The sequence below is a fragment of the Neodiprion pinetum genome, chromosome 2 (assembly GCF_021155775.2).
Source record: "Neodiprion pinetum isolate iyNeoPine1 chromosome 2, iyNeoPine1.2, whole genome shotgun sequence".
In the NCBI taxonomy this organism is placed as follows: Eukaryota; Metazoa; Arthropoda; class Insecta; order Hymenoptera; family Diprionidae; genus Neodiprion; species Neodiprion pinetum.
The window spans coordinates 12259152-12273675 of record NC_060233.1 but is presented as its reverse complement, the minus strand read 5'-3'; the positions used below and the strand labels follow the sequence as shown (position 1 = coordinate 12273675).

At 35.2% G+C, this 14524-nt stretch overlaps 1 protein-coding gene across 2 annotated transcripts in view; it reads left to right on the top strand.

Annotated features, from left to right (window-relative positions):
• Positions 1–441: 441 nt before the first annotated feature.
• didum (dilute class unconventional myosin) overlaps positions 442–14524 on the top strand; it is a 28978-nt gene continuing 14895 nt past the window's right edge. For both annotated transcript variants that reach the window (XM_046610322.2, XM_046610321.2), the window contains exons 1-5: positions 442–702; positions 11572–11996; positions 12425–12725; positions 13107–13421; positions 13894–14382. In XM_046610322.2, coding sequence (XP_046466278.1) covers positions 676–702; positions 11572–11996; positions 12425–12725; positions 13107–13421; positions 13894–14382 — 1557 coding nt within the window. In that variant the 5' untranslated portion in view covers positions 442–675. The remainder of the gene's footprint in view (positions 703–11571; positions 11997–12424; positions 12726–13106; positions 13422–13893; positions 14383–14524) is intronic.

Sequence of the window (14524 nt, the reverse complement as noted above, 5' to 3'; positions counted from 1 at the left end):
CAAATACACTAATTACGACACCATCACAATTAGTGTTGCATATTCACTGCCACCAAATGACACCTTATTTCCGAAGTAACATGATACATAGGTATGTCCAGGATTGTCGAAAATAAAAAAATGTCGAATAAAAATGAGAAAGAACAGAACGAAATGTGTGATGAAAATACGCAACAAAGAAAAGTTTTCGTGCTAATCGTATCTTGTAAGAATACTTCGACAGATTCCTGCATTTTCCTGCACCAATGCAAGTCGATACACCCAACGTCTGTTGTCGCTGGAGTCCATATCGACGCGTTCTGGACCCAATCGACTTCGGCAGAGTCAAAACAGATCGCGACACCTGTCGCTGTAGATAGGTTCATCACCTGTGTGAAACCAGGCTACTGTGGGGGGGGGATAAGGAAAGGAGAGGAATGGAGGAAGTGGGGAGAGCATGAGGCGTACAATGCCAACCGATAGTAAGCCACAAGCCCAGCTGTGAGTCGCAAGCCATCCGAAGGCTGATAGTGAGTCGCGATAGAATCGGTGTCGATTTTGTACGTGTTAAAGTACTCGGAACGAAACCTTCGCGCTCCAAAATGTTGTGACGCTCTTTACGCGCAGGATACACAAGGGATTAATGGAATTTAGTGAAAATCAGCAACGGAAATTGGACTCTTATCCATCGCCACCATGACGACAAGGGAATTATACGTTAAGGTAAACGGTGGATCGAATTCGCGGATGCAAAATTAATCGATCAATTCATATATTTCTTAGGTTTCTCGTTGTTCGCTTGTTTCTCATCGCATTCGCACACGCCCGTACACTTTCATCCTCGACTTTTGAACACGATTTTCGGAATATGAGAAAAACAAATTCGTCTTGTCGACACGATCGACTGACGCGTTTAACTCTCGCAGTCTCCGTGGAACAACAGAAATAAAACCGGAACCGGTCGAAAGACAGAAAATTCGAATTTGCACACACAGCTGGCCGGCCGAATTATACTCCCGCATATTATGACGAGATGTTTACCTAGGTGCAATTCGCGAGGAAAGCTGCGATATCGATTTGCTCCGAAATTATTTTCTCTACACGCTTATTGTTGTTATCGTTTATAATTCTGAGTTAGGCTCAATTGGGCGATCCATATTTCCGCTCATCGTCCACCGATTGGAAAATAATATATCGCTCGCAATTAGTCATTGTATTGATATGTTCTGACCAATGCCTTGATTACGCAGCTGGTCGATTCAATTGCAGCTTGAGAATATTTGAAATCTATTTCATACTATATTTTAACAAGGATCTGATTCATTCTTGCATTTTTGTGGTGTTCAATTAATTTCCATTGTCCAGGATCCGAAATACGGTGTAAATTTTTTCAAGAAATTGGAATTGGAATTTGTACTAAAAATATCTACGGAATCAATTTACAATACCCATTGATGATGTTAAAGTATTATAACGAATTTTGACAAAAATGTCAAGGTAGGTTTTTGAAGAAGCTTGCTTTTTATAAAACTACAGAGTGTTTGGAAAAGTGATCAATTTTTAATACAAAAATGCATAATTGTGAAATGAAATTCAGCAGTTTTAATAGGTAGTAAATAAATGTTTGAAAAGGAGAGGACAAAAGATATGGCTAACATTTATTTCATTACATTTTTCTCCTGCTTCTTTTTACAATAAATTTATTTCTATACTTCGAAAAACATAACTGCAACCTTATAGATAGTTATCATTAAATCTCGTTTTCTTCCACCAACTATTTCCACGAAATTAAAGAGGAAAGTGTGACCCAGATGAGTTATTGACGTTTTTGACGCGAGAGCTTTTTCGTCCATTCAGAGCTTTGGTATTCTGGAATCTAGGATGAAGAATAAATAAACCAGTCTTACACCGATGTCGAACATGGTTATTTTAACCGTCTTCAAATTTGATGCAAAACATTATCATTTAAATTTCGCAAACGCGTATTCTGCGAAATGCATTCAATGTCAGGTTAACAATAATTGTATAGACGTAATTGGGACATCCAAACTTATTTAGCTGTGTTTGAAAATTTCCGACGATTTGAAGCAATCCCCTAGTAAAAATGTTTTTTCAACAATCTTTGTCAACAATTGGTAAATGATTCGATAAACTCACAAAACTTTCATCACTTCGAAATATATTTCAAACGATCCTAAAAATTAAAAGAATATTTCTTTGCGGTATTATCAGAAATTTAATTCAGAAGATTTTCATATATGTATAAATTGTAAATAATTTTATTTTAAAGACGCATAAAATATTCGTAAATTATTTAAAATTCTGAAGTGAGCACAGTTGATTCTGCAAATTTTCCATAAAAATAATGTCCATCATCGCACGTGACGTATTATAATCAGTGTTATATTTTTTTATGAAAAAAAAAAAAAACCAAAACATTTTCTCTTTCAAATCTTATTTTGAAAGGCTGAAAATGTATGAAAACGTTCGGAAAGGTATCTGATTATTACTGTGCGCACGAAGTGTTCGAATGCTGGTAATTTTTTGGAATACACTTAAGATTAATAATCCAAACTGAGAGAATTCCGTTTTTTTTTTTTGTTTTTTTTTTCTAATCTGTAGGAAATAATCAGACGAATATTTTGAATCTCGAACTTATATCGTAAAGAAAAAACGTGAAGATCATGATATCCGTATTCGTAGATAGACGCATAGAAAACTTGACCTCGATCTGTTCCTCCGCGAATTTTCAACGGGGGTTGCGCCCGCACCGGCGACTAAGGGATGGATTCACGGGACTATCGATCCCTGCTTGAACAACTGAGCGAGCCTATTTTCCGACGATCCCAGACGAATCCTAGGTTTGTTCTTTCGTCGGCATGCTCTAACACGCGCACAATTAAAAAAATTAAGGGACTACGTACAGTAATATTCGTCGATGCCTCAACTTTCCGGCTAACTTGTTTTCGGTCCGAAAAAAAATGCGAGTTCGTTTCTATACGAATTATGTGACAATGACTGGCGATGCCGCCGACGCGAGTGATTGGGAGTCATTGTCACGTAAGTCGTGTAGAATCGAAATCGCAGTTTTGTTTCGGATCGAAAACAAGTTAGCCGGGAGGTTAAGGCATTGATGAATGTTACTGCTGGCTCACTATTTATTTGGAATGAAAATTTAAACGAGTTTTCTTTCTATATAAGTTTTAAGTTTTGCCTCATCGGTCATTGGCACGTAAATTTGTCTAGAAAGTAAAACTTGTTCAATTTTTTTTTTACCAAAAAAAAAAAAAATAGTGAGCCGCGCGTAACCAATCGTTGAACATTACTACACCTAGAACAATTTAAAGCAGAGTCAATTTTGACAATTTTTTATTCGATGGTGATTATTTTGTGCGTAAAAAGTTATTAGGCACAAACTATGTTATACAGTTTGTCTATTCAGTTTAGTCGAACCCTACGTTACAGAATGCGAAATTTTTTCAAAATCTTTCTATACAATCTCTGAAGTATTTGTATATTAGGTTGTCAGCTTCGTCGATTGATTTTCAAGAAGTTTCTAGTCAGACATTTTTACCAAGTCTTTATAATAAGCCCGTTAAGTTTTGATGAAGAAATTTTTTTTTTCTAAAATTGATAAAAATTGCCAATGATTTTCTTAATTTGAATAAAACATTTACCGAATAATTAAATATTAAGGAAAAAGTGGAAGCATAAAATTATTTCAACGTAAATAAAGACGAGCAATTGCGAATTGAATTCAATCGACGTCATTGTTCAAATATCATGTTCAATACTGTCTGTTTATTATTTTGATAATTGTAAAGGCCTGAACGTCATCAGGCTGTATAGACCGATAATAACAAAACGTGTCGGCAATTAGATAATCACCGAACAATTCTTTTTTATCTTATCAAAACACGATACTTTCGACTCTGTCTATAACTCCCCTTATTGTACGCCTTTGAACATATGACAGCACATGAATGTATGTATCATATATAGTATGAATGCACATATACATATAAATTTCGTACAGTGTACGTTGAAAATCAAAAATTCCATAATTTGTGCAAAAAGTTTCCGCGAAAAACTGAAATTAGAAATATCACTGAAATTTTGTGATTCATTAGAAAAATTCCGAATTTCGAATTTTTTAAAAGTAAAGTGAAATAAGTGTGCTAGAATTTATAATTGAGACTTGGGCTTCCACAATTCTTAAATATACTATACATGTAATACATTATAGATATAATCTATAGTGTATGCGTAAGCGTGACGTGGAGAATTTTATCCTTCATATTAACGGTACATTAATAAATACGTACATCATGTATATAATACGTAAAATAGGCGTGCAAATGCGTGTAAATGAGTCAGTGGATCCGGACGTCAGGAATTCTCCACTTTTTATCGCCGGAAAAGATTGATATATACGTATGTGTACGTATAACGATGATAAGATTATGATATGTCCTGAATAATTAGCTAAGTTCGTTGGATGAATCTAGCTTTTTGAGACGATATTAAAAAAACAGAAAAATTATGATCAACGTACTTTTGTATTTTATTTTTATTTTATCAGACCGAAACGCAAATTAATGTTCATATTGTTTCTTTATCAACTCGATCTTATCGAAAAATGTATTATTGCATTAAAAAAAGGAATAAAAAACGTTTGTCATATATACATAGGTATATATATATATATAAATTACTGTTTTCATAATTTTACAATGATTTTAAAGCAAGTAAGATTTCGAAACATGAGTTTGTTTCGTTTTATTACGGGTTACTGAATTTCAAACAGTTCGAAAATCGCGAAATAACGGTTTTTCCTCAGCGTGAATCGTTACGATAACGTTACTAACTTCAATATGATTTTTGAGTAGACAAATTTTTCGTGGTTTATGTTAAATATATCTATCAATTTCGATACGAACGCGATTCGTCATCGTCAAAACAAACGTTGCGTAAATTTCTCGTATATTGTTTCGCTTTTTCAAGTGAGTTGTGAGTTTTTGTGAGATTAGCGATGAATCAGTCTACAAGTACAACTGATTGGAGTGTATCTTAGTACATACAATAGTAACAAATAAGCGTACAAGAAACAATTATATTCTGAGATTATAGTATACTTATATTTAGATTATTATGTATAAATTTCATTCATTATTTGTGAATTTTAATTTCGACATTTTTGTAATATGCATTGCCATTGAATAAACTAAAACTAAGCATGAAACGTTGATGTATTATTAACACAAGTTCTCTCCGAAAACGACTCAGTTGCATCTCTTTATTTACTATTATTTAAACTATTAATTGAACTTTTTTTTACATTTTTTTTTTTAACAACGTTAATGTACAGACAATAATCTGCTACGAATTGAGTTTAGACATCAATGCTTCAATTAAGATGCAACTAATTGATTACTTTATACGCATTATTTTTTTGTTCACTTTTCTCGCCAAAACTTGACTCAAATTAAGTTGTTACTGCATCCAACGCCTCATACGTTATGTATTAAAAATACTGCAGCGTGTAAGTAATTATTTCACTTACCGAAGCGTGACTGTATTTAAATACTGTGCAGATCCAAATTCGTTGTGGCAATCGAAGCATGACTCCTTATTATGAGTTCTCAGGTTCCACGCATAGTTGACTGTTTGACTGATTGTGAGACTCGTAGGTATACTTTAAAACTCGTGTGATCCCCGAATTCCAATGGAACAAACTCGGTTATTAATAATTTTAAAGCCATTACATTACTGTATCATTTTTTTTTTTTATAATTTATTTTACTAATTGAGAAGGACTTTTTTTGATATTTGTTGGACCGATTTCCGCTGTTATGGATTATTTTGCTAGCGAATGAACTCCCTAAAAATTTCCGTCCATCGGTGATGTTTTTCAACTTCCCTTTTCTCTGTTTTCAAAAAAAAAAAAGAAGAAGTTATTGTAATAATTTAATCACCCCGAGTATGAAAAATTGAGCTTTTACTAGATCTCGAAATGTCGGAAAACTGACCTAGTGCTAAAAATTTATATTCTGAGTAAATTAGTTGAAAATTTGAAAAGTTTCTGAAAACAATTTTATCCAGAGCCCTAATAATAATAGTAAAAATATTCCAAGTAACTGTAAACTTGCGTACGATGTTATTACTCGATTCAAATGAGAATTGTACCCATAGAAGTTGGGCTGCAACGGTAAATTCCGTCTTGAATCTCGGATTGTTGATTCCTGATTCTCGCACGAATGAATTGTGAGCAGACAAAAACATCGTGGGAATTTAATCGTTGAGTTTCCATGAGAGCCACGCGCTAACGCAAATTGTAATTACCTGTCTGCTATATGTATAAATTATACCACATTACGATGTTCGCAAACCGTAGAAAGCTTGAGAACCGTTTGATTTAAAAAAAGAAAAAACCTACGATTTCGGTCCTGCATCATTCATGCACCTTATCATTCATTAAACATTTTCTCCGTGAACTCAGCCAATTTTTATTGCTGCTCCTTTCGTTAGAATTTTCCAAAAGTTTGTCCGATTAAAAAGACTTTCTGTAAATTTTTACCGATTTTTGAATCTCAAATCCACTCGAAAACGGTCGATTTTTATTACTTTTTTCTTTGCGTAAACGTAACACAAAAATATAAGTTACAGTTGTTTTCTATCATTGTTTCAACGGATTTTATTGCGCAATTGCATCGACCTTGTCAAGTTAATTTTTTATCGAAAAACATGAAAACTATTCATTGTTTTTACTGCAGGAACGTTGTGTATAAGATTTTGTGACAAAATTGTCAGAAAAGCTGCCATTCGACTTCTGGAGTAAAAAAATGAAATGACAATCGAAAAAAATTGTACGCAACCGATCACACGATTCGCTTTTCCTTTGTTTCTTAGTCGCGGATGCTTCAGAATATCTCAAGTTTAATTCATTTTTCAGTAGACACAGTAAAAAACAAGCTGACATGTTGTTAGGTTCTACGCGAGAAAAATATTTTGTATCTTGGTTTTTGATTTCGACCGAAAAAATTCGGGGGAAAAAACGAGTAGGTCAGTTTAACAATTTCACAATTTATTTCCACGACAAAATTCATCGTCATTTTCTTGTTGTTGTCGTTGTTTTTTTTTTCCCCCTACATTCGAAAACGAAATTTTTCAGTTCAACCTTTCAAGCGAGGCTTGTCGAGTCTTTTTATACCATGATTTTGAAACGATAGTCATTTTATTATGCAGGCAAAAACTACTTAAACATCTTGGCTACGTGCACAAAACGCAAAGTGAATGAGTTTCTTATCTACAGCATACCTGCCTTGTTACAGTCAGTTGAGATTACGGACGTGTGGATATAACGGACATAATATTACACGTGGAATTGCAGAACCTCCGATTCCACTCACTTGCAGCTGGTAAATCTCTCTGCCGGCGAAAGCTCGCGATTGTAATTTTTATACCTGTTTAATACGTAAACACACATGTATGTATTCCATTCCACTACGATTATATCTTAATCGCTGCAAATTACTTATATTTTATTAAAGCAAAATTGAGGAAAGTTCGATATTTTCGCCGATTTCGTTTTTTTTTTCCATAGTTTCAGATAGAAGAGATAAAAAATGGTGAGATAAAAAGTTGTTGAATTCATTGTGAGTATGACTAAATTACGTGATTTCTGTGTAAACCAATAATATTCAAAGTATTAGTTCTTGAATGCATGATTTTCTTTTCTTTTTTTTCTTCTTCACAATATTTGCTAGTTTATAACAAAAAAAAAAAAATATATTTTTGCATTCAAATGCAAAGCAAACGACGTATGTATAGAAATATTATTAATTTATGTAGAATGACTGTGAAAAAATTTTCACAAATTTCAACAAGCTATAATTAACGACCACTTTTACTTCCGTTTCTGGTAAAACCGAACGGAAGATGAAATTCGGAGGGTTACGAAATTTAGGTAAATTGTTTTTCATTTAGCAAAACGATTAACTTGAATTGAATTTGAAAAACAACAATTCCCCTCCGACACACGAATTCTTGCAAAAGTTCTACTGTCGTTTTGGTTTTAATTTTGAAGCTGAAGATCTAAAGTAACGGGACATTTAAAGCCGTAGGTGAAGAAGGATTAAAACCAGAATCCTCTCGATTTCAAATCAACGTAATCACTGCAGGCCGGTTTTAGAGATGCTCACTTTTCAGTGTGAGACTTTCATTTTCTGCACACTAACCGTGAAGTAATAAATGTAAATCTTGACTTCACGCGCTTCTGATTTCCATCGGTAATATTTAACCCCCCCTTGAAAAAGATGAAAGGAAGAGAAAAAATCCGACAAATACGGTACTTTTTTCGTCAACTCAGAATCACGCGCAAAGAGTTCAAATTGGACTCGCTTTGAATAGCAAACAGGTAAACTGGATGACGTCACTTACCGTTACACGCCAGTGGAGAAGCGGTTAAAAAGACTCGCTTAATTCAATGGGCAGTTTAAAGGCGCGCCTAAATCCTATCGTCTTGTTTATGGTATGTACACGTAGTAGACCCGATCAAGTGTAAACAAACTAAATGATAACTGAGTTGTTAGATAGTGATTAAAACAATGTGTAACGTTGTTATGTTAGGTACGTAGAATTTAACGAGTATTTGAAAATCAGAACTGTTTGAAACGCGCCATTTTTCGCGCCGTTTTCGTGACGTCACCGTTAGCCGTATCTACCTGTAGGTTTTAATCCGTGGTATTAATACTAGGTTATGCTGGTATATCCAACAATAACGTCACGAACATGGCGCGGAATCGTAATGACCCTTGATCAATGATAGACAAAATTATATTTTGTTAATTACGTGATGAAATGAGACGATATTAAAATGAAAATTATACTTGTAAGTTGTAATCGGAGGCGAATAAAATACAAAATGCATTTATATTTTGTGTTTTGGGCGGAATGGAATACAAATTACAATTGTAAATAATAATTAATTCCGTTATAATTAGCGGTCGCCCGATACTGGTTTTAACTCTATTGATTTTAGAAATGGTTCGAATTTTGTTTCTTTCTGGCAAATACAATTATATACCCAGCACAATGAATACATACATGTAACTCGACTTTCTGCTAATTGAATTAATTGACTTATTATCACCATTCGTATTAGCCAATTTGTTTGAAAATGAAATTCTCAAATATGATGGTGAAATTTTGAATACTATTAATATTTAATATTTATACATTCAATTTTTGCACAAAATCGACGGTTGTCTTTTGTCCGAACAAGCATAAACTACTCCTCTATTATTAAGACTTGAATTCGAACTAATTACCCAATAACGCTGACCCGCAGCGGTTGTAACTCCTGACCTTATCAAACAGCGTCGTTTTGACACATGACACTTGGAGAAAATTTCATCCCTGTCAGACGTAGGCGTCGATTGTGAAACCTTACAACACAACTTGTTTGCCGTACTTTGTTTGCCAACGTACTCGAATAATGTTACACATGTTTGTTTATTATCGATACAGCGTATAATGTGTAACTTGTGTCTGTATGTAAAAGTTTTTTATGCATATTATTAACGTAATTTTTAATAAACATCAAGAAAGGCATTTAAAAAATTTTAAACACGTTATAATTATATCGTATTCTTACGTAAAGACAAAAAAATGGACGATATGCAGCGTCAAAAGGAATGATGTTATCCATAATACGTGTTATTATCAATACTTTGAAGCATTATTGAGACACTTATACAACTCTGTTATGTCTTCAATGCCACATCAATTATTTTGGGAATTTATTCATTGGTATAGTGAGAATTCAATTGTTTCACTGTGGAATGTATTAATTTCAAAATCATGAAGCGAACTGTAGGCGACTTGAAAGCGACGATTTGTGCCGTTTGGAAGTCCACAACTCTAGGTAATATTATCGCGATAAACAGATAATGAATTGTTCATTCTCTTATGCGAAAACACTTCTCAGGTTTTTTGTAACAACATTTTGAAAAATTCTGCCAACTCAAACGAATCTTAAGAGGGGAGAAAAAAAAGAAGGTTACGCGAACTCTGATCATTTTTCAATAATTTCACGGAATCGGAATACTTTTGACATCAAAGTTTTGAAAAAGTTTTTCACTATTCATAATTTCAATAAATAATAGTTAAAATATTTTTGCACGAAGTTTCAGAATGATGAAAAAATTCGTGGGGCTTAGTTAAGAACTAATTTTTGTTGGAAACGAGTTCAAAATTTCACAAAATGGTCGATCTGGTATTCAATTCTTTCGAACTACAATCTACGGGCAAATCATTGAACCTGTAATAAATATTGGATGGAAAAAGGGAAATTACGTTACTGCGAGTGTCAAACGCTGTTAGCAAGCGGTCTTCCCGGTATAATCTCATTATAAACTGAGTATCTAACTTTTCAGTCGAGATTATCACGGTGATTCATTCTCTTCAAGAGAATTCTTCCTGACCGTTTAATTTCGAAAGCGAGCTTGACCTTTTATCCAAACCGAAACAACAATACGTTTATACTGCAACTTTTACTCACGTAATTGATGTTAGTAAAAATTATGTCTACTCGATAAATCGGCAATTAAAAAAAAAAAAACGCAAGAATAACAAATGTCTGAAACAGGCTCCAAGTTTTGAACAATAGGCGAAGAGACTGGAGTAAAAAGGACGCGAAGTGGATCCAGTAGAAAGCCCAAATGCCCAACCGGCGAAAGGCCACGAGTGTATTTACATGGTGTTAGTTTCGAACATGAATCTCAAATGCAAGCCATCGTAGGTAAGAGAAGGGATTTGTCGATTACACCGAGTTGTGCAGAATCGGGTCAGTCATGAGATCCCGAGGTCAGGTGCTCCGTATGATTGCTCTGAGGACGCCATCTGTCGATAGAAAATATACCACGTGTAATATTCGATAGTAAAAGTAGTTTTTGATCTATGTTTTATTGATAATAAACTCGTCGTGACAACGCAAAGTCGCAATCGCTTGAAAGGAGTTTTCTACCCCGTAATATTCGCATGATTCAGCTATGTAATACCGTACAGCTTTAACGATCAACGATTGCCCGATGCGACGCCATATTGCTTCATCCGCGCATGCTAGTTTCTGTATCATTTCTATAAAAACGTCCATCCAGTTTATTGAAATTTATGATCGAACTATCAAAGCTCGAATAAGACTTCTCGATCAAATATTCTGACTAATAAAAAGTCATGTTGTCCATTTCGTCGAATTTCATCAATTCATACAGTCTAAAACACCAAATGTTTTGAATTGCGGATAATATAATAAATACTCGGAATAGTTCGAATTTCGAATAATTCGAACTACTAACGGAACGTTTCATAAGGCGTTCAGAAAATTTAGCACAGAAACTTTTGGAAACTAGAATTGCTTTGGATTTTGACCGTTCGAAGTTTCGACTATCCGGAAATTCGAAAAATTCGAAATTCTGAATCCTTGAGCTGATGAAATCCTGCCTAACGGTCATTCTGGTTTTTTACCATTCGGAATTCAGTTCCAGATTTCAATGATTCTGATATGTTTACTCTGTTTTCATGATTTTTCAGAATAGTAAAGTATGGGTTCCACATCCGGACAAGGTTTGGGAAACGGCAGTGCTTTTGGAGGATTACAAAGCGGGTAGCTCGAGGCTGCAAGTGAGAACCGAGGAGTCAAACCAGACGAAGCTGGTAGAAATTAAGTCGGATGCTGATTTACCACCCTTGAGAAACCCGGATATTCTTATTGGGGAGAAGAATTTAACTTCTCTATCATTTCTTCACGAGCCAGCCGTTCTGTACAACCTTCAAATCCGATTTCAAAGGCACTCTATATACACTTACTGCGGAATTGTCCTCGTCGCTTTCAACCCCTACAATGAATTGCCCATTTATGGAAATGACACGATATGGACCTACCGCGGTCAAGCCATGGGTGACCTCGAACCGCACATTTTCGCTGTTGCTGAAGAGGCTTACACTAAATTGGAACGGTATGGTTCATTGCAACGTATCCAAGATTGAAGAAATATCAGACCTTTCTGTTTTATCGACAAATTCGGCAAATCAATTTTAATACTTTTTTCTTCTTCCGAAATATAAAATCGTCCCAAAATAGGGAAATCAAAAAAGTTGTAAACTCGCTTGCATAGCCACTAAGAAAATTAGAATACAAATCAATGAGAAAATACACAAAATACGATTGTAAGGTTCCGTAAATTTGTCAAACATTTGTTAATATGTCCACAAGATTAAGAGAAAAAAAAAGGTTCAAAATATTATTTACTCAATTTGTCGGTAAAACAGAAAGATCCAGTATTCATATTAATTTCACCCTGGTAGCTGAAAATGCAACAAAGTCCAAATATAACAATAGGTACGTCTTTGTCACAAATTAATGCGTATTATAACTTTTGTATAGGGAAAATCATGACCAGTCGATTATTGTTTCCGGAGAATCTGGAGCAGGTAAAACCGTATCTGCGAAATACGCGATGCGGTATTTCGCGACGGTGGGCGGCTCGTCGACGGAAACTCAGGTAGAAAAAAAAGTTCTAGCTTCGTCGCCGATAATGGAGGCGATTGGTAACGCGAAGACTACACGCAATGACAACTCGTCGAGGTTTGGTAAATTCATTGAAATCCAGTTCAACAAACATTATCACATCACCGGAGCGAGCATGAGAACTTATTTACTGGAGAAATCCCGAGTCGTTTTCCAAGTAAGTTCGAAGCTGTCGTGATCATGTACTTGGTTCAAAATATTGGCATTCTTAGATTCAGAACACGCCATCTGGCGGCAGGAAACTTACCTATCATATTTAATTATGAAAGTCGTTTTACAATGTATTTTCAACTTTTTATTTACTTAATATCACAAGTTGAAAGTGTAACCGCTTACAGAAAGTTTTCTATCTCTTTTTATTTGCGTGATTCAGCCAAAACCGGGGTTGAAACGATCAGCTGAACACTCAGGACGACGCCATTTTGCTCTAGCTACGCCAATATTTTGGACCCAGTGCTTTGCATGCAGTTGAATGAAAAATTCTTATTTAAATATGATATGATATGAAAACAACTAATCATCGTTATATCACGAATAGGCGAATGAGGAAAGAAATTATCACATATTCTACCAAATGTGCGGAGCTTCGAACCAGCTGCCGCATTTGCATCTGGAATTTCAAAACAAGTTCCATTACCTAAATCAAGGAAACAATCCCCGAATAGAAGGAGTTGACGATGGCAAGTCCTTTGACGAAACAATCACTGCTCTGACGATGCTGGGCTTCTCATCCAGACAACAAGACGATATGCTCCGCATTCTAGCTGCCATATTGCATTTAGGAAATTTAAATATCGTTGACTGCGAAGCAGACGATAGCACCGATAATGATACTGAAGGAAGCACAATTTCCGTAAGCATTCGAATCTCGCTGAAATTCAATCACTTTTTTCATTTACTCGATAAAGTACCTTTCAAACTTTGATAAGTGATAAATTAGCTATCAACAAAACTCTACTGAACTGTGCTTATCGTGTTAACTCTAGTCAATGACGTGGGGTCCAGTTTACCCCGGAACTGACTTTCACGTAAAATTTTAAAGTCAGCGGGTTTGAATCAGAGTTGTTTGTGCAAGTAAAATGAAGAATGATTGAAAAAACTTTGGGGTCTCAGATTGGAGTCTATTTCTGAATTGTTAAATTTTGTCTCAGAATTTTTATCAAGTCCAAACTGTGCATAGCATAATATTGTGTACAGTAATAACGTTCCAAAGTTGGCTGGCGTTTAAATAACCCCGTGCAAGTAATAAGGAAGTTTTTATAGGTGTAAGTGACCAGGGTTAAATATATTAAAATAAAGAGTTTCCTTGTACTTTGTTTCCTCAGCCGTCAGACAGACACCTCCTCATAATCTCGGAACTATTAGGCATCGACGTGAACTCGATGCGAAAGTGGTTGTGCCATAGGAAAATCGTATCGATGCGAGAAGTCTTTCTGAAGCCTATGAACGTCGAGCAAGCGATCGGGGCTCGCGACGCCTTGGCGAAGCACATCTATGCCGAGCTGTTCAACTGGATTGTGGCCGGCATAAACGAGTCGCTACAAACTCAGAGCAAATCCCAAAGCTTCATAGGCGTCCTAGATATTTATGGTTTCGAAACATTCGAGATTAACTCCTTTGAACAATTCTGCATCAACTATGCGAACGAAAAACTGCAGCAACAGTTCAATCAACACGTATTCAAACTCGAACAGGAGGAGTACCTGAGAGAGGAAATCGAGTGGACCTTTATCGACTTTTACGACAATCAACCTTGCATTGACCTTATTGAAACCAAACTCGGAATTCTAGATCTGCTCGATGAGGAATGCAGAGTAAGTACCAAAATAAGTAGCATACAACGTTTCAAAGTACAATTTGGAAATCAGAGAAAAAAAAGCAAAACTTTTGGCGTCATTTTGTGTTTTTTACTTACTTAATATCCGTGAAATGTATACCGTTTGTTGTTTTAATTGT